This window comes from Geotrypetes seraphini, chromosome 3 (genome assembly GCF_902459505.1).
Source record: "Geotrypetes seraphini chromosome 3, aGeoSer1.1, whole genome shotgun sequence".
Taxonomy (NCBI): domain Eukaryota; kingdom Metazoa; phylum Chordata; class Amphibia; order Gymnophiona; family Dermophiidae; genus Geotrypetes; species Geotrypetes seraphini.
This window is the reverse complement of record NC_047086.1, coordinates 79,128,218-79,147,117: the sequence shown is the minus strand read 5'-3', so window position 1 is coordinate 79,147,117 and position 18,900 is coordinate 79,128,218. Positions and strand designations below refer to the sequence as shown.

Sequence of the window (18,900 nt, the reverse complement as noted above, 5' to 3'; positions counted from 1 at the left end):
TTCAACTGCAACCACTTTGCAATACCAAATGTTTGTTGCAGTCGTGAAAAGTCAAGCAGCTTTCCCTATGATAACACATCATCCAATGTGCGTATGCCCACCTGCAGCCAGTGCTTGCAAAGGATCTTAGACTCGCCAATTTGAATCTTGAAGTTCAACCACAAGGACTGACACGTGGATAAATGAATTGGAATAGGTATTAAGCTATTAATAAATTTCAATGTCTGCCATTTAGTGAATAAAATTCTATTGTCCTTATAAATCCTAGGTAACTTGATACTTAAAATATGACATAATATCAATGGAGACAAGAGTAGCCATTCCAAGTAAAGCCAATCAGGGAGATTTTCATATCTTTTTCAATTTTGCATATGCCTTTCAGCACTATAGAAATGATAAATAGTAGTAGTTTGGGATTTTTGTTAATGCTTGTTTCAGACATTCATTTTAATAAAAATGTTTACAAATCAATTGCACAGGTTTAATTAAAACATTAACATGTGTTAAATCAATTTTATGCACACCAAAAAGGGAAGCTCCTGTCACTGGTTTAAAACCTGTTTTAAACCCTGCCACCAAACCAAATGTGCCCATTCCTAAGCCAAGGAAGCTGCCCATTAAGTCTGTTCCCAGTGCTAGGATCAGGCAGGCAGGACAGAATGGAGAAGAGATGGCAGAGAAAGGCAGAGTACTGGCTCCAGGATACTATAATCCCTTTTATAACTCAGTGGGTAATTCTCTAGCTAAACCTCTGGTGAGGAAAGCTGTCCCAGGAAGGGTTAAGGAAAGGGGTGGAGCTGACAGGCAGACCTAGAGCAGGAGTGAAAGCCAGCCTGCAACATAAATCAGAAACAGCTGAGAACATCCCAGAGCACTCAGGAACTGGGAGAGAGGGCCATGCCTTACAGAGCAGAGAGGGGAAGGATAGGAGCTCTCTCTTACTGCCCAGGGCTAGGGAACTCCCTGTCCCACAGCTCTTCCAAACTAACAAACTGTTGCTTCCTAGACAGAGGCTCATTGGAAGAGAAAAGCTTCCTGAGCAGGGCTGGCCAGCTGCTGCCTCTGAGGAGAATCTGTACCCAGCTTCAGAGAACAGGGAATCCCTTATGGAGATAGAAGGAGAGATCTCTGAGGGAAATGAGATGGATTGCAGCCCCGGAACCTGGGACCTTCTGTCTGATTACAGCATGAGTCAATGAGGTACTGAGTAAATATGATATTTAATACTTACTCCTGTTCTTTGGACTTCCATGAAGGTTGCAGTCTGGAATGATTTCTCCCATACTGCTAGTTCACTACCCAACTCAACACTGAAGTAATGCCTCTTTCCTTGTCCAACTAAAACGCTGAAACAATATGGCCTCTGATCTTCAAGCTCATAGTCAGGATGAAGAGCTAAATATAAATTTGCTTGTAGCCAGCAGTCATCAGCAAACCAAACCTGAAAGACATGCTTTAGCAAGTAACATTTATTGTCTATCTTGTTGTAAAAATAGCCAATGTTTAGTAAATATGTATATTCAGTGTTTGTTAGTAATATAATAGAAAATTGATGTCTAAATAGGTCTCAATGTATTTTCAAAACAAAACCAGAATGCTTTATATTTTGATTTTATGATACATATGAATATGTCACACAACATAAATAGGCTTAATAACAATCTTATAATATCAGAAATGTAGCACTTTTATATATCCAAAAACCAAAAAATAGAAATATATAAAAATTAAATATAGAATTCTCACACAACAAAGGTACTACAACTCAAAAGAATTCAAATAAACCACTCTTTCATCCATTAAATAGTGTTAATTGTGCTCAGTGACCAAACATCGTATCATACCGCTAGCAAGCCAGGGTTGATGGTGTTACCACGTACATCATAGCGCAAAACCCTCCCTACCTCCTCGATATACTACTGTTAAACAATGATTCATAGAAGGAAACAGCAGAGGACACTTATCTTGGTTATTTCTTGTTAGTGTAGTGGAGAGGTTATGAGGTGCCATAGCATAGTCCAGCAGCTAGCGGTCAAAAATCAGTGTGTTCCTAATCCCACGTGTGTAAAAAATACAAAAAGCAAAAAGACAAAAATCACAAAAAATAATCCATAAAATCAAGCATAGATGTAACTCTTCACCAACTTAACATATTCCAATAAATCCACTTCCTCTACAGAGAACCTTAAATACTTTAAACATAAAGGGTTCCAATTCAGAGATTATTCCACCAATTTTTCTAAAACGTTTCTTTTCATCCTTTGGACCTGATATTTTAAATAGTTTAAATAAAGGCACTCTTCCAAAAGTATGGAAAGAAGCAGTTATCCATCCTATTATCAAAGACTACACAATCAGTTCTCAAGAGGTCTCAAACTATTGACCTATTTCAAATATTCCATTCCTGGCAAAGCTTACAGAAAAAATAGTTTTCCGCCAAATCTCAGATTTTGTAGAACAAACAAAAGTGCTCTATCCAATCCAAACCAAACCGTATTCCATCAACACCATTCCACAGAACTTTCACTTATTGGGTTGACCACTAAAATTCTCTATCACCTCGACCATCACCAATCTGTTTTACTTATTTCTTTAGATCTATCATTGGCATTTGACATGATAGATCATAAGCTCCTTCTGTCTCAATTGAGTGAAATTGGCATTAAAGACCAGGTCTTGGATTGGTTTTTATCTTTTTTTTACAGATCATTCTTCCAAGGTAGTGCTTAATTCTACACCGTCTGACTCATTTACAACTGATTATGGGATTCCTCAGGGTTCTATTTTATCTCCCTTACTTTTCAATATTTTTTTGGCCCTCCTTTTAACATTATGGCAATATATCAGGTTTACAATGTTCGCCTATGCAGGTGGAGGGGCATAATAGAAAGGGACGTCTAAGTCAGTTTACGTCCATCTCGCAAGTCGTCCAAAGTTAAAAAGAGCCTAAGACACATTTTCGAAAGATACATCCAACTTTTTTTGACTTTCGAAAATCGTCTAATTATACGTCCTGCCGATCTGATCGTCCAAGCCACTAAATCGTCCATCTTTATACCACATTTCCATCCAACTTTCTGTCCAAGTCCAAAACACCCTAGAACAAGCCCTGTTAGACATGGGAGGGGTCTGCAAAGTGATGGACTGCACACCCAGACATGCCACCTAAATAGTGGGATACCTTACAGGGCACTGCTGTGAACTTCACAAAAAGAGTGCCATGGCTTCTCCTCACTACAGCTCCCTTATAGGTGATGGTGAGCCCCCAAACCACCTCTAGAATCCCCTAGACCCACCTATCTACCACCCCAATAGCCCTTATGGCTGCAGGAGCCAATTATATGCCAGTAAAAAAGGGTTTTAGGGGTGTATAGGGGAGTGCACATGTTTAAGTATCAATGCAGTGATTACAGGGGCTTATGGGCATGGGTTCTCCTCTCTATGTGTCCCTAACCCACCCCCAAGATGACTTAAGCTGCCTCTGTGATGGACGACTAGGCTTTCCTATGCCAGGCGGCCAGGTGAGATGGTCTGGAGGCTGAAATTTAAAGATGTGAATAAAATTTTTATTGGGGTGGGGGGAGGTTGGTGATCACTGGGGTAGTGTGTGTGGGGTCTGTGTGATGTATTTGTAGTGCTTATCTGGTGACTTTAGGTGGGTTTTTGTGACTTAGACCATGTTTTACATGGTCTAAGTCACGATGTTCAAGTTCCGTCTGTTGTTAAACTTTCAGTTATACATGCTGTACGACTAAGTCTAAGCCAGCCCACGTCTTGCCCAACTCCCACCCTCGACACGCCTCCAGAAACGCCCCATTTAGCTTTGGACGTTGAGCGGCACTATGAAGGCCTATGTCGTTTAGAACTACGTCCAAAACCCGTTTTTATTTTTGGCACTTGGCCGTTTTTGAGAAATGTTCTTCCAAGTGCCGACTTAGGCCGGTTTTTGGATGTTTTTCTCTTTCGATTATGAGCCCCATGATGTCCAACTAATATACATGATAGATCTAAATAATCCTTTAGAAATAAAGTTTATAAACCAAAAATTGGAAAAGATTAACTCCTGGTTGGACATACATATGCTTTCACTGAATATTGAAAAATCAAAAGTAATGATTTTTCCCAACAAGGAAGGACTTTCCTTGCAATCTCCTATTACTTTCAAATCTCAACCTATTAAAACCGTACCTTCACTTAAATTACTTGGATTACTTTTGATAACAAATTTAATTATCATCTTCATAGACCTTCAAGATCATGAGGGGCATAGAGAGGGTGGATAGGGACAGATTCTTCAGACTGAAGGGGACAACAAGTACGAGGGGGCATTCGGAGAAACTGAAGGGAGATAGGTTCAAAACAAATGCAAGGAAGTTTTTTTTCACCCAAAGGGTCGTGGACACTTGGAATGCGCTACCGGAGGAAGTGATCAGGTAGAGTACGGTACAGGGATTCAAACAGGGATTGGACAGATTCCTGAGGGATAAAGGGATCGTGGGATACTGAGGGAGGAGCTGGGATGTAACACAAGTATAGAAAGCTAACCAGGTAATAAGTATAGAAACCCAACAGGTCGTGCATGTGCAAGACCGGAGGGTTAGGACTACGATGGGAAGATAGGACTTCAATGAGAAACCAAGGTGGCAAGAGAGCCCCTTCTGGTGATTCAGACAGGTCGTGACCTGTTTGGGCCGCCGCAGGAGCGGACTGCCGGGCAGGATGGACCTATGGTCTGACCCGGCGGAGGCACTGCTTATGTTCTTATGTTCTTATATCAGTACAGTGGTCCAACGTTGCTTTTATAGGCTACGTAAGATCATATCACTATCAAAACTATTAGATGCAGCTGCTTTGAATATCTTGATTCACTCTCTTGTGATTCTGTGCATCGACTATTGTAATGCCCTTTATAAGGGTATAAATAAAAAAGAAATATGAAGACTTCAGATAATACAAAATACCGCTATAAAATCATATTCAATGCAAAGAAATCTGACCATGTTACTCTCTTGTTGCAAGAAGTCCACTGGTTGCTAGTGAAACACAGAATCACTTACAAAATTCTTCTGTTAACATTTAAGACTAAACACCAAAACAAAAAATAAAACAAAAAATAAGAACTTTGACTATTTCAGCCTTTGTAACCAAAGCGGTACTCAGAACCATGTAACGGTGAGAAAATCACGAGTCGGGGAATACTCCCCTGTGAGTGTTTTCAATTGTCTATCATTGTACCATCTTCATTTGGTAGAAAGGAGATGAAATAGGCTTCAACAAAATCTCAAGTTCTAAATAAAGCTCATAAATTAACAAAAAAAGTTTTTTTAAACTTAACTTGACTGAAATAAAGGAGAAAGGAAGTTCCTATTTTTTGTTTTGGTGTTGAGTTCTACACTTTGGGAACTTTAGCGTTATACTTTTACCCAGTAGTTTAGTTTGGAACATTTAAGATTAGAGAAAACAATCAGCCGGAATTTATAAATAATCTTCTTATCCCTTATATTCCTTCTAGGTCCCTAAGATCAACAGCTAATAACCTCTTCTCTATACCGTCACTGAAGTTTATATACATGAGATCTACCATCTTCTCAGTCACTGCCCCCTCTCTTTGGAAGAGTATTCCAAATGATTTACACGAAGAATCAAATCTTAGCAACTTTAAGACGAAGCTAAAAACTTTTCTCTTCTGTGATGCCTTTGAGGCCTAACTGTCCTTTTAAGGGCAATTGAGTGAAAATACTACTGCGCTTCCAGTAGCCCTTCCTCTTGTTTTTTCCTTAATTGTTTTCTTTTACTTTGCCTTATGTAGTTTTTGCCTTTTACCTTATGTTCTTGTTTGTTTGTGTTTTTAATAGTTTTTAAAAGTTTTTATAGTTAGAGTTTGGTGACGTAGTGTCACTTCAAACTTATATTTTAGCTAAAGTTTGTCCTTTGTTTTTACAAATTTGTACACCGCCTAGAAGACTGATTGGGCGGTATAAGAAATTTTAAATAAACTTGAAACTTGTATGATACGGTGTTTGGTCACTGAGCACAATTAATGTAATGTAATGTAATTTATTTCTTATATACCGCTACATCCGTTAGGTTCTAAGCGGTTTGAAGAAAATATACATTAAGATTATAAATGAGAAGTAAGAAGGTACTTAAAAATTCCCTATTAACACTATTAACACTATTTAGTGGGTGAAAGAGTGGTTTATTTGAATTCTCTTGAGTTGTAGCACTTTTATATAGCCCAAGAAAAATGTGAAAAATATAGGATGTTAACATATAAAAATGTATATATTATATCATATCAAACAAAAAAAATCAGTGTGTATGTGAAGTGCTCAGAAACTACGTCTCGTGCAGGTAAGCTGCAAAATAATCAAATGGGGGCCATCACCACAGTTCACTGTCCCCTTACCCAACCATATATGCCACTTTTATATATGCCAAGGTAGTACTAGGTAATTTCCTTTACTTTGAGCTACTAATGTCTCTCTGGAGTTAGACTGTGATCTCTTTTGCTTATGATTGATGTTACAGAGTCAGCTGCTTGCAAATGATTGATGGTATGACAAAGGCAACCTAACAGCTATGGTCAAAATCAAACCAGCCTGAAATAGCAATATGTGCTTTGATTTATGTATGGCGTTAAGCAGTGGCTCCCAAACCTAGTCATGGCGGCACCACAGCCAGTCAAGTTTTCCGGATATCCCCAATGAATGTTCATGGGAAAGAGATGCATGCACTGCCTCCAGTGTATGAAAATCTCTCTTATGAATATTCATTGTGGACATCCTGAAAATTAGACTGGCTGGGGTGCCTCAAGGAACAGGTTTGGGAACCAGTGGCATAAACAAAATGCACTTTGCTCAGTTGATTAAAAAAAATGAGATTTTTTTAAATCTCTCTATACACATAAGGAAGGTTTTCTTCACTGACCTGTCTATGGAAATGTAATACTAATAATATTAATATAATAGCTTAACTACTTTACCTCCCCCTTCCCCCTCCTCCCCCCCCCCCACACTTTTACTAAGCTGCTGTAGAGGTTTCTACTGCAGCCCAGGGCGTTAAACGCTCCGACTCTCACAGAATTCCTTTGAGCATTGGAGCATCTAGCACTCCGGGCTGTGGTAGAAACCTCTACCTCAGCTTAGTAAAAGGGGGAGGGGAGTTAATTTATGATACATTTTTGTAATATTATCTCTTTCAGTACAAAGATGAACCAGTCACACACAGACCAGAAATGATTAATCTCTGGAGAATGGCAAAGATGCAGAAAAATGCTAACACAAATACAGGCGTTTCATTCTCTTCTGTTCGGTTAATAACAATTTTCTTTCCTATGATTCTCTGTCTCTAACAACCTTAGACTGCAATAAATAACTACCTAGGCCCCTTTTCTGCTTTCTTTTTCTGATTCTGGTTTCTCTAACAGATAAGGCATATCACATAGTAACATATTAATTGACAGCAGATAAAGACCTGAACGGTCCATCCAGTCTTTCCTATCTTTGCATGCTTTATAATTTCATAATTAAATTAAAATGTTTTTGTTGGGTTATTTCTGAGCACTCTGTACTCAGAAAAAAAAGGTAGCTTTTTAGCAAGAAATATAAAGCTATCTTTTTCATGTGCTTTGCTTCAGTTAATGAATCTTTTTCTACTTAGCAAACAACATTGTTGTTTGCCCACAAAAATAGAAGGTTTTGCCTACAAGGACGTCCAAAGCACACCTAAATTTAGACGCACTATACAGTACAGAATCAGGGCCTTAATGTCTGCCCATTCATATTCTAATTAGAGTTCCTCTGTGTTTGTCGCATGCATTTTTGAATTCCATCACAATTTTCCTCTCCACCACCTCCCTCTGGAGGGCATTCCAAACATCCATCACCTTCTCTGTGAAAAATAATTTCCTAACCGTGGAATTTACTAGTTCTATGATGGGGTCTTGAAACTGGTAAAAGAGACTCCTTGTGCCATAAAGAGACATAGGTAGCCATGAAGATGTGATCTTCTCCTTATTCATAAATCACTGACTTCCAAATAGTAAAGTCCTGTTAGCAACATGAGAACTGGCACAATCCAGAATTTGGCTATGCCCATGTATTTACTACACTATACTCAAAAACCTATAAAAAGTGAGCTCTTATTTCCAGCTAGTGGAGGGGTCTCACATTCTTGATGTTTCTGTGTCTGGGGGACGATGCCTCCCCAGAGGGGAACTCTGTTCTCTCACCATCAGAATGCTTTTGAGTCAAGACGGTAGATCTCAAATGTTTTGTCTTGATTTGTTTATTGTCTGTGAGGCTTGTCTTGAGTTTTGTGTGATAAATAATTTCTATTTTGTATAATGTGTCTTCTACTATTGGGTGTGTGGATTTCTTTGGGGTACTGTGTGTGGGTCTGAGATAATTGTAAGGGATAAAAGACATTTGCTGGGTTACTGCTTGTGTTTTCTTGGAATCCCTTTTCCAAATCACAATCACTATGGGAATAAAATGTTTACGGTACTGCATATAGGTGATGTTACCCATTATAGATCTCCCAGGAGATTAGCATTTTTTTTCTAAAACTTTAGCAAAACCAATGTGAGAGTTCTTCTTAGCATGTGTGACTACTTCTTTGATGTCAACTGTGTTAGGAAATAAGGTTAATAGAGTAGAGGGAGGTATAGAGAACCCACATTCTCCATTATAGGTAAGCAGTTTTGCTTTCACCATAGAAAAGCATGGGAAGCAGCTGTCCTCATGTGTGATTCCCAAGCTGAAGGTCGCTTTATTTTGGGGGGTTTTTTACTATTGTATAATCTGCTGTAATTTTTTTTTTTTGGGGGGGGGGGTGGATGGGAGGTGGAGGAGAAACTGAAGACCAATTTTCTAGTTAAACAGTTTCAAAGGAACTTTTTGGCCAATGATTGTCCAAAGGAAATGAAGAATCCAGGCAGTAATGCTTATCGATAGTGCATACTGATGACAACATAACAACTCTGCAAATTTCCAATAAATAAACCTCTGAGTTGGAAATGTATGTAGACTTTGCTCTTAAATAATGGATAGTTGCATGACCCAGAGAGGGGATACCTGTTGCTCTACTATAAATGAGTCAATATTCAGTAGAGAGAGCTACTTCCTGTACATTTGTGCGGTGGAGATATTTAAATATATGTCCTCTCTCTTGTCTTTCTTCCAAAGTATACATATTGAGGTCTACGAGTCTGTCTCCATATGTTTTATGATGAAGACCATTTTAATAGGCACCCTTTGGACTGATTCCATCCTGGTTATATCTTTTTAAAGAAGCAGTCTCCAGAATTGCACAAACTACTATGAATGGTGCCATGGAAACATAAACAGAAATAATTCACACAAAGGGTGGTGGATGCACTAAGTGGAGGTGTAGAGAAAAGAACTGTATTTGAATTAAAAAAAGCATGGGATAGTCAAGTGGGATCTCTTAGGGGGAAGAACACATAGTACATGATATGGATGGGCAGACTGGATGGGCCATATGGCCTGTATCAGCTGTCATTTTCTTTGTTTCTATGTCCAGTTAGACAGGGTATGATTTGAAACTTATAGTAGGTGCCTGAATTGTTCAGATTAAACAAAATGAACAGTTATGAATATTTTTTTTTATTTGTTGTTTTGCATTCAAGTGGTATTTTAAGGCATGTTTATAGTATAGTCCAAGGTGTTCATTGGATGAGTGAGGTTTTGGAAAAAAATACTTGAAAAAGACTGATTCAGAAGGAATTCTTTCACCACCTTTAATATGCTGAAATAAAATATTTTTGGCTTACATGCATATTTTTATTATTATTTTACAGTCAGTATGACTAACAACAGGGATTCAGTCACAAGAATCAGTTAATTTGCTAGGTCAATTTTACCTTGTCAGTGAATAAATTCATACTATGTGTCTACTTAAAATGTTTGAACTGCCTTTAAAATGATAGTTGTGATGTACACTACAAGGTAAAATTAACAGGTAAGAAGCATTTTGTTTGAGACACAGAAGAAATATAATTTTCCTATATGCATCTGACTAAGGTACATTTACTCTGAGTTTCAACTTGCAGATAGTGCCCAAAGGAAACAAGTTTTAATTTCCTTTACAGATTTTGTTTCAGCATAATTTATTTTATATCCTGATCATTTGTACTAACATGTCAACAGAAACAAAAGCAGGGTATACTTCTGTACTTGTGTATTACATAATATATTCACTCAAAGTGAAGATTAGGCATTCATGCATTAAAATGTCAAGGACGTACAGATTTAATAGTAGTTGAAGATCATTTATGTTTCATTTTATTCCCACAATGAAAAGGAAAATAAAACAATTTTGCAGTTAAAATGGATTGTCCTTGAGATTAACCTCTCAGAATAAATCGGAAGAAGACCTGAACAACAAATCAGCATTGATATAGTTTTGATGAGTTAGAATCACTGTTTGCTAGCATTGTCATTTATATTAACATCAACAATCAGACATAAATAAAACTGACTGAAGTGGTAGCTGTAAATAAAATCCTTGAACAATTTGAAACAAGGTAACCCTCATGCATCCATTAAGACATTATGGCCAGACTAAGGGCTCTTTTACCAAGCAGCGGTAGAATCTTTTACCATGGGCCGGCAATGTAATTTGTAATTTATTTCTTATATACCGCTAAACTCCATTAGGATTCTAAGCGGTTTACAGAAAAATAGACAATAGGGTGCATTAAAATTATAAGTAAAATAGGTACTTAGAAATTCCCTTACTGTCCCGAAGGCTCACAATCTAACTAAAGTACCTGGAAAAATGACAATTAGTAGAGTAATGAAGAAATAAAATAGAGAATAGATGAGAAAAATAAGAAAATAAACATTCTAATAAGACTACAATGATCTAAAGGACTTTGAAAGGTTGAAAAAAGAGGGGAGATAAGAATAGATGCAGAGGGAGAACCGTTGAAGCAATAGACATTTAAATGAAATTTGAATGATAAAATAAAACAAAATAAGTGGTAAAACAATAAGTGAGATTAAAAAATATATCATAAACTAAAAAGAACAAGTGAAAATAAAATCAAAACAGTCAAAACTGAAGTCCAGCTTGAACGGGCCCCCGAGCCAACCATTGGTCCGATGGCCGGACTGCAGCTCTCCTCCGTCGACTCTCCCCTGCTGGAATGGGGGAGGAGCAAAGACAGTGTCGGGTGCCCTGCTGGAACGGGCCCCCAAGCTGACCGTTGGTCCGATGGCCGGACTGCAGCCCTCCTCTGTTGGCTCTCCCCTGCTGGAATGGGGGAAGAGCGAAGACAGTGTCGGGTGCCCCATTGGAACGGGCCCCCGAGCCGACCGTTGGTCCGATGGCCGGACTGCAGCCCTCCTCAGTCAGCTCTCCCCTGCTGGAATGGGGGAGGAGCAAAGACAGTGTCGGGTGCCCTGCTGGAACGGGCCCCCAAGCCGACCGTTGGTCCGATGGCCGGACTGCAGCCCTCCTCTGTTGGCTCTCCCCTGCTGGAATGGGGGAAGAGCGAAGACAGTGTCGGGTGCCCCATTGGAACGGGCCCCCGAGCCGACCGTTGGTCCGATGGCCGGACTGCAGCCCTCCTCAGTCAGCTCTCCCCTGCTGGAATGGGGGAGGAGCGAAGACAGTGTCGGGTGCCCCGCTGGAACGGGCCCCCGAGCCGACCGTTGGTCCGATGCTCCAATGCTAATTCAATTGCTAGGAGTATCAGATCATTTACCTTGCTGGCCTGTGGTAAAAGGATCTACCGCTGCTTAATAAAAAGGAGCCCTAAAACTTTTGAGCAAAAGAGAAGAAAAAGCCTCCAAGTCAATTTGCTTACTATTTTCTTTTTGTCTCAAGAAATGATGGTCAGTTTTCTTCAAATAATTTGAGCTTTCAGCTAAATCAAAGTTGTCCTTTATGGGTATTAAAAAGTCTCTGGACACTTGGAAATGATAACTCAAGTATTTTCCCTCCCCATTTTTTTATTTTCCTCCCATCTAGTAGAGTCATTGCTGCAGCAATTTTTGACCTGGAATGTGGTATGCAAACATTCTGAATCACTCTTGAGATTTACTAGGGTTTTCTAACTAATCCATAGGCAGGGGTAGGAAACTCCGGTCCTCGAGAGCCGTATTCCAGTCGGGTTTTCAGGATTTCCCCAATGAATATGCACGAGATCTATTTGCATGCACTGCTTTCAATGCATATTCATTGGGGAAATCCTGAAAACCCGACTGGAATACAGCTCTCGAGGACCGGAGTTCCTTACCCCTGCCATAGACCATAAGCATATTGGGCCTGATAAGTTAGGAATTGCTAGACACCCTAATCACAGATGCCTAGTGACGCCTAATTAAAATCCATGTGCAATTTTTATAAAAGAAATTTTCTTAATTGGTGTGGTAGTTGGCCACACCTTGAAAAATCAATTAAAAAAATAAAAATAATTAATATGGCTGCATGTGGAATACAGAAAACAAAGAATGGTGACCGATGGATGTTCAATTTTCTTTATTGCAATGACTCGATACGATCATGTTTCGGTCCCAACGAGCCTGCCTCAGGAGTCTGTATGCTGATGATGAACCAGTAAACATATTCAAAGTCTTCCATCACAGATATTTAAAGGAAATGTTCTAACATCTGATTCTGAAGTCAAATATCTGCGACGCTGTCTCTAAGAAACAGTTTTGAATAATAACATAAGAATTGCCCCTGCTGGGTCAGAACAATGGTCCATCGTGCTCAGCGGTCCGCTCCCGCGGTGGCCCTTAGGTCAAAGACCATTGCCCTAACAGACTAGCCTTACCCGTGTACATTCCAGTTCAGCAGGAACTTGTCTAACTTTGTCTTGAATCCCTGGAGGGTGTTTTCCCTTATAACAGCCTCCGGTTCATTATCAGCATACAGACTCCTGAGGCAGGCCAAAACACGATTGTGGCGAGTCATTGCAATAAAGGAAATTGAACATCCATCACATTCATTGTTTGTTTTCTGCTTTCACATTTGTGAAGGTAGTATCTCCTGTTTTTGGAGATGCATGTGGAATACTGCACAGCACCTAGTGACACCTGTTGAGGCACCTACCAGTGCCTATATAAAAAGTAGATGTGGCTAGGGATGGAGAATAGGTATGGTTAGCTTAGAAGTCATTAGAGGAGAAATTCTAAAACCGATGCCTAAATTAATTGAAGAATGCCATTAGAGAAAAGGCAAAAAAATGGCAAGGTTGAAGCGTCTACCAGTACCTAAATAAAAGGCACTGGAATTGCACCTACATAGGCATTTTAGGCTACCATATGCCAAAGTAGGCACGGCCAATGCCAGAAGTGGCATTTGATGGCCTAAAGCACCTATATAGGTGCGATCCACACAAAGATAGATGATGGAAATGTAGGCCCAGAAAGTCCTGGCCTAGAATTACGGTGCCTATCCTTCCTGTAGTCACAATTCTGAAACTGGTGCCAATGAGTGACTGACACGCGATCAGCAGCCACTTTTAAGGTAGCTGCTGATATTGGTGTTGGTTACAGAATCCAGAAGGAAGGAAGGAAGGAAAGAACATATGCTACATGCCACAGGCTGCGGGTAGGGGGTTGGAAAGACAGGGAGGTCAGGGAAAACAGATGCAGCACGGGCTGGGGGTGTATGGGAAGGTAGGGAAGAACAGATGTTGCTCAGGCTGGAAGGGGCTTGGGAAGGACAAATGCTGCATAGGATGGGAGGGGGTTAGGAATTGCAGATGCTGTACAGGCTAGGGGATTAAAAAGGACAGATGCTGCATGGATGGGGTGCTGGGAAGGGAGGGAAAGAGAGATGCTTCCAGTGGGGGAGGGAAGAGGAAAATAAAATTGTTGTACATAGGTGCATGGAGTGGGAGCGAAAGAGAGATGGTATACATGGGGAAAGGAAGAAAGAGGGCGAATTGTTGGACATGATAGTGGTGAACAGGACAGAAGGAGAAATATTACACTGGGAGGGAGGATAGATGACTCAAAGAAGGGAGAGATGTTAGATTCTGGAGAAGGGTGATAGAAGGAGGAGAGAGTTGTCAGACCCCTGGAAGGGGAAAGAGAGATGCCAGACCATAGAAAGAAAGGAGAGGAGAAAGAGATACCAGACTGCGGGAAGGAAAGGAAAGAGATGTTAGACCGTGGGAAGAGGGAGGGAAAGAGAGAGAGAGATGCCAGACCATGAGAGCGGAGAGAGATGCCAGACCATAAGAGGGGGTAAAGGGGAAGACAGAGGTTTAAGACCACAGGAGAGAGAGGGAGCAGATAGTGCACAGGGATGGAGGGGAAGGGGAGAGAGGGGGAGGAGATAGTGCACAGCAATGGGTATGGCTAGGAAGAGAGATAGAAGAAATGCTTCTTATAGGATAGATGGGAATAGGGGAGAAGGAAAAGAGAGAAGATGGTACATATGGATAGATAGGAAGGGAAGGTAAGACATGGAAAAGTAGATTTTGAGAAGAAAGCAGAAAAAATGTAAGAAAGTTAAATGTTAAAAGTTAATACCAAAGATGAATGTAGGGCAGAAGGTGAAGAAGAAAAGAAAAACAGCAAATGGATAAGAAGGCCCTGGAAGCACAAGAGCACAGACAGAAGGAAGTGCAACCAGAGATTGGGAAAAGATGATTGGATTAGTAGACAATAACTGATTGACATGTGTCCACTTTGAGAATTATATCTGCTGTCTATATTTTGCACTGTTCAGGAAGACATGAATTTCTTTCTATTTCTCTGGTGTTATAATGCATGTAGAGTCTGTCATCTTAGGGTTTCGTTTGTGTATTTTTAGTTTGTGGTCCTGTGTTTATTATCTGTGTTCTGCATGTGTGACCGAGGCCAGGTGTTCTGGTAGGAATGAATGTTGTAGTTTTAATTTTGTGGTTAACCATTATGCATTGTTAATAAGATTATATTGTGTATGTGTGTATATGAAAAATGAATGGAAAAAAATTATTACAATTACTATTCAGTGGAGCTCGGACTAAAGAGGACTGCGAAGAATTGCAAAGGGACCTGAATAAACTAGGGGAATGGGCGACGAGATGGCAGATGAAATTCAACGTTGAGAAATGTAAAGTACTGCATGTGGGAAGCAGAAACCTGAGGTACAACTATACGATGGGAGGGATGTTATTGAATGAGAGTACCCAGGAAAGGGACTTAGGGGTAATGGTGGACATGACAATGAAGCCGACGGCACAGTGCGCAGCGGCCGCTAAGAGAGCGAATAGAATGCTAGGTATAATCAAGAAGGGTATTACAACCAGGACGAAAGAAGTTATCCTGCCGTTGTATCGGGCGATGGTGCGCCCGCATCTGGAATACTGCGTCCAATATTGGTCGCCGTACCTTAAGAAGGATATGGCGATACTCGAGAGGGTTCAAAGGAGAGCGACACGTCTGATAAAAGGGATGGAAAACCTTCCATATGCTGAGAGATTGGAGAAACTGGGTCTCTTTTCCCTGGAGAAGAGGAGACTTAGAGGGGATATGATAGAGACTTATAAGATCATGAAGGGCATAGAGAGAGTAGAGAGGGACAGATTCTTCACACTTTCAAAAAATAAAAGAACAAGAGGGCATCTGGAAAAGTTGAAAGGGGACAGATTCAAAACAAATGCTAGGAAGTTCTTCTTTACCCAACGTGTGGTGGACACCTGGAATGCACTTCCAGAGAATGTAATAGGGCAGAGTACGGTACTGGGATTTAAGAAAGGATTGGACGGTTTCCTGCTGGAAAAGAGGATAGAGGGGTATAAATAGAGGATTTCTGCACAGGTCCTGGACCTGTTGGGCCGCCGCATGAGCGGACTGCTGGGCATGATGGACCTCAGGTCTGACCCAGCAGAGGCATTGCTTATGTTCTTATGTTCTTACTACTATCATTATTATGGGGGTGGGGTCCGGGGCGAGCTTGGGTGGGGTCTGCGCAGAGCTTTTGGGCCTCCCCAAACAAAAATTATGCTTATGGCATAATTAGCTAATTTGCACTAAACTAGTGCTTAATTGGAGATAAGAAACTGATCTATACCCCTATACTGTAAACTGAACACCTAACTTTTCTTGCACAGAGCTCCAAGGGGTCAAGGTCATGGGAGGGACATGGGCAGGTGAGGGGTGTTCCCAGTATTATAGAATGTCATTTACACACACCACTGCAACAGCAGCTTTTGGCAGGTGCAAGAGCTTGCACACAAGTTAGGTGTAAGATGTGCAATAAATCAGTACTTTGTAAACATTGTTCTGTGCAGAGTGCCCTTTGCAGACTACTGGCTTAGCGTGGATCTTCCCAGCATCAAATTTTGGGTGCCATTTACTGAATCTACCCCCATGTGGTTTTTTTGTGGAAAGATGTTTTCTTGCAATTTAAAGAAAGAGAAAATGTCACATAAACAATTGTACCCCTCTGAAAAAAGTTCCATGAAGAATTTCTCTTTAACTTATGGCAAATTACTATGGGTCTGATATTTAAAAGCATTTATCCTGATGGCAACACCAGCACTATGGATAAATGCCCCTGGCTGGTTCTGTTCAGTGACTTTCAACAGCACTATCCAGAAAGAACTGACTCAAGCTTAATAGATGACCCAGATATTACTGCTGAAAATCTTTAGTGACCTTTCTGGAACTATCTGGTTAATACCAAACAGCAAAGCACAAACAGCCTCAGTGAACTGGTACTATCTCCCCGAAATTCAGCTGGTGGGGGGATCAGCATTTTTTAAAATGTGTACCATCGCTGGCTGATTTAGCCCCTAATATTCATTGCCAGGCATGTCCAGGCACCATCAATGAATACTGAGGGTCAAGTCTGGGTGGCCTGGCCATCCGGAGCTTATGTGGGCCTGACCTATATTCAGCCGAAGCCAAATAAGAGTTATGCGGGCCCAGGCTGAATATTGGGCCGAAGCCTGCATATCGTATTTTTTGCTCCATAAGAGGTACTTTTTTTCCCCCAAAAAAGTGGGTGGAAATAAGGGTGTGTCTTGTGACATTTCCATCCCTAATGATGAACCTGTCACGGTTAAGTCCTCTGCTAAGCCAGTTCCCAAAGGCAGAAAGTCAGTGGAAGATAGAGCCTCAGAGGCTGCAGAAGTCAGGGCTGCCTATCCTGGAGGTTTGGCTACCTATCCTGAAGGAAGTTCCCTTGATCCTAACACAGAACCCATCTTTGAGCAAGAACCTGTCAGGAAAGCAAGTTCAGTCAGATCCCAAGCTGTAATATACCCAATGAACTGAGAGAACATAAGAACATAAGATTTGTCGAAGCTGGGTCAGACCAGTGGTCCATCGTGCCTAGCAGCCCGCTCACACGGCGGCCCTTAGGTTAAAGACCAGTGCTCTCTTTGAGTCTAGCATTAGCTGCGTGTAGAAAAAAAAGACAGTAATCTATTGGACACATCTGTCTATCAATCTGGAACAGTTCTCCAACAAATCACCCCTAGAATTCTTACAATTTAAACTAACTTCCAATCCTCCAGTTGACTTTCTACTACTCTACCTCCCCCCCCAAAAAAAAAAATCTGTAGTGATAACATAGTCATCCTACAATCCTTAATATTTGACTTTTAGAAACATAGAAACATGATGGCAGATAGGCCATAGTCTGCCCATCCGCAGTAACCATTATCTCTTTCTCTCTCTGAGAGATCCTAGGCCCTTTTGAATTCAGACACAGTCTCTGTCTCCACCACTTCTTCTGAGAGACTGTTCCATTCATCGACCACCCTTTCTGTAAAAAAGTATTTCCTTAGATTACTCCGGAGCCTATCACCTCTTAATGGGGAGCCAGAGAGCAGACAAACCTATGCCCTGGCCATGTAAGCTAGGGAGTGGCTTTAACAAATTTAAACAGCTCTCAAAGACTGTGAAGCAGGCAGCTTAAGAAGAACTGGCAGATAGAACTCTTCTGGCCAGGCAAGGGCAAGGCACCAAGCAGGAACCAATGGAGTGTGAAGGCACTGAATCTTTGAATACTCCAGAGCTGGAAGCCCCAGAGGAAGGCATGGAGATAGCAGAGTTTCAAATGCCTAGAGCTGAGGCAGAACAAATGGACATGAGTTTGGCAGTTTCTTGCCAGTGATTTATTTTGCTCTTTTTGGATATTTTTGTTGGGACAATTTACGGAATTAAGTAGCTTCTAAGGAACTATGTTTGAGAAGTTTATTTTTTGTTGCACAGCAGTGGGGGCTGTGAAGCAGTGCTGAAGTTGTGCACAGCCTTAATTGATTTGTTGTGCACCAGCTGTGACTGAGCAGTGAGAAAGGAACCTTATTTACCATGTGAACTTCAGAATTGTGGGGCAGGATTCACCAAAGATCTCGGGTTGGGATTTATGAGGGTGCTTGTTGAAAGCTTTCTGATAGAGTGAACCTAGCAATTCTGTCCCAGTTCCCAGGAAATGGAGAGTTGCCATTGCCTGAGGAAGCAATTGTATTGGACTTTAATGAGAGAAAGAATACTGTGTTTTGTGAGGAGGTTTTTTTTTGTTTTGTTTTGTGTTGAATCTGCACTGAAGAACAGTTTAAACTGGATAGCAGTCAGTGAAGGAGGCCTTTTGATGTTTGTTTTTGCTTGAACTGTAGATTAAAAGGAATTGCAATGTTCTGAAGCATTTTGGGTTTTTTTTTTCTAAGCCAGAGAACTCTGTTATGGCTTTGTAGGGTCTCCCTCCTTGGGAGTCATGCCAGGGTCCATGCTGCCACCTGTCGGCTGTCCCCCGCAGTTCTCTTGCGGCCCCGGCAGGTGACAGTCTTATGGAGTGAATAACCCCCCCCCCCCCAAGTGAGAACTGACATCAGCCATTCAGGGAGGAGCGAGAGACCAGGGAAGTACGCGGAAAGTGCACACCTGCCTTGTGCGCTGCTCTGTCGGAAGAGAGGACAGCCAT

General features: G+C 41.0%; 1 protein-coding gene across 1 annotated transcript in view; it reads right to left on the bottom strand.

Annotated features, from left to right (window-relative positions):
• SNTG2 (syntrophin gamma 2) overlaps positions 1 to 18,900 on the bottom strand; it is a 391,266-nt gene that overhangs the window by 90,070 nt on the left and 282,296 nt on the right. The window contains exon 15 of the mRNA XM_033937548.1: positions 1,232 to 1,441. Coding sequence (XP_033793439.1) covers positions 1,232 to 1,441 — 210 coding nt within the window. The remainder of the gene's footprint in view (positions 1 to 1,231; positions 1,442 to 18,900) is intronic.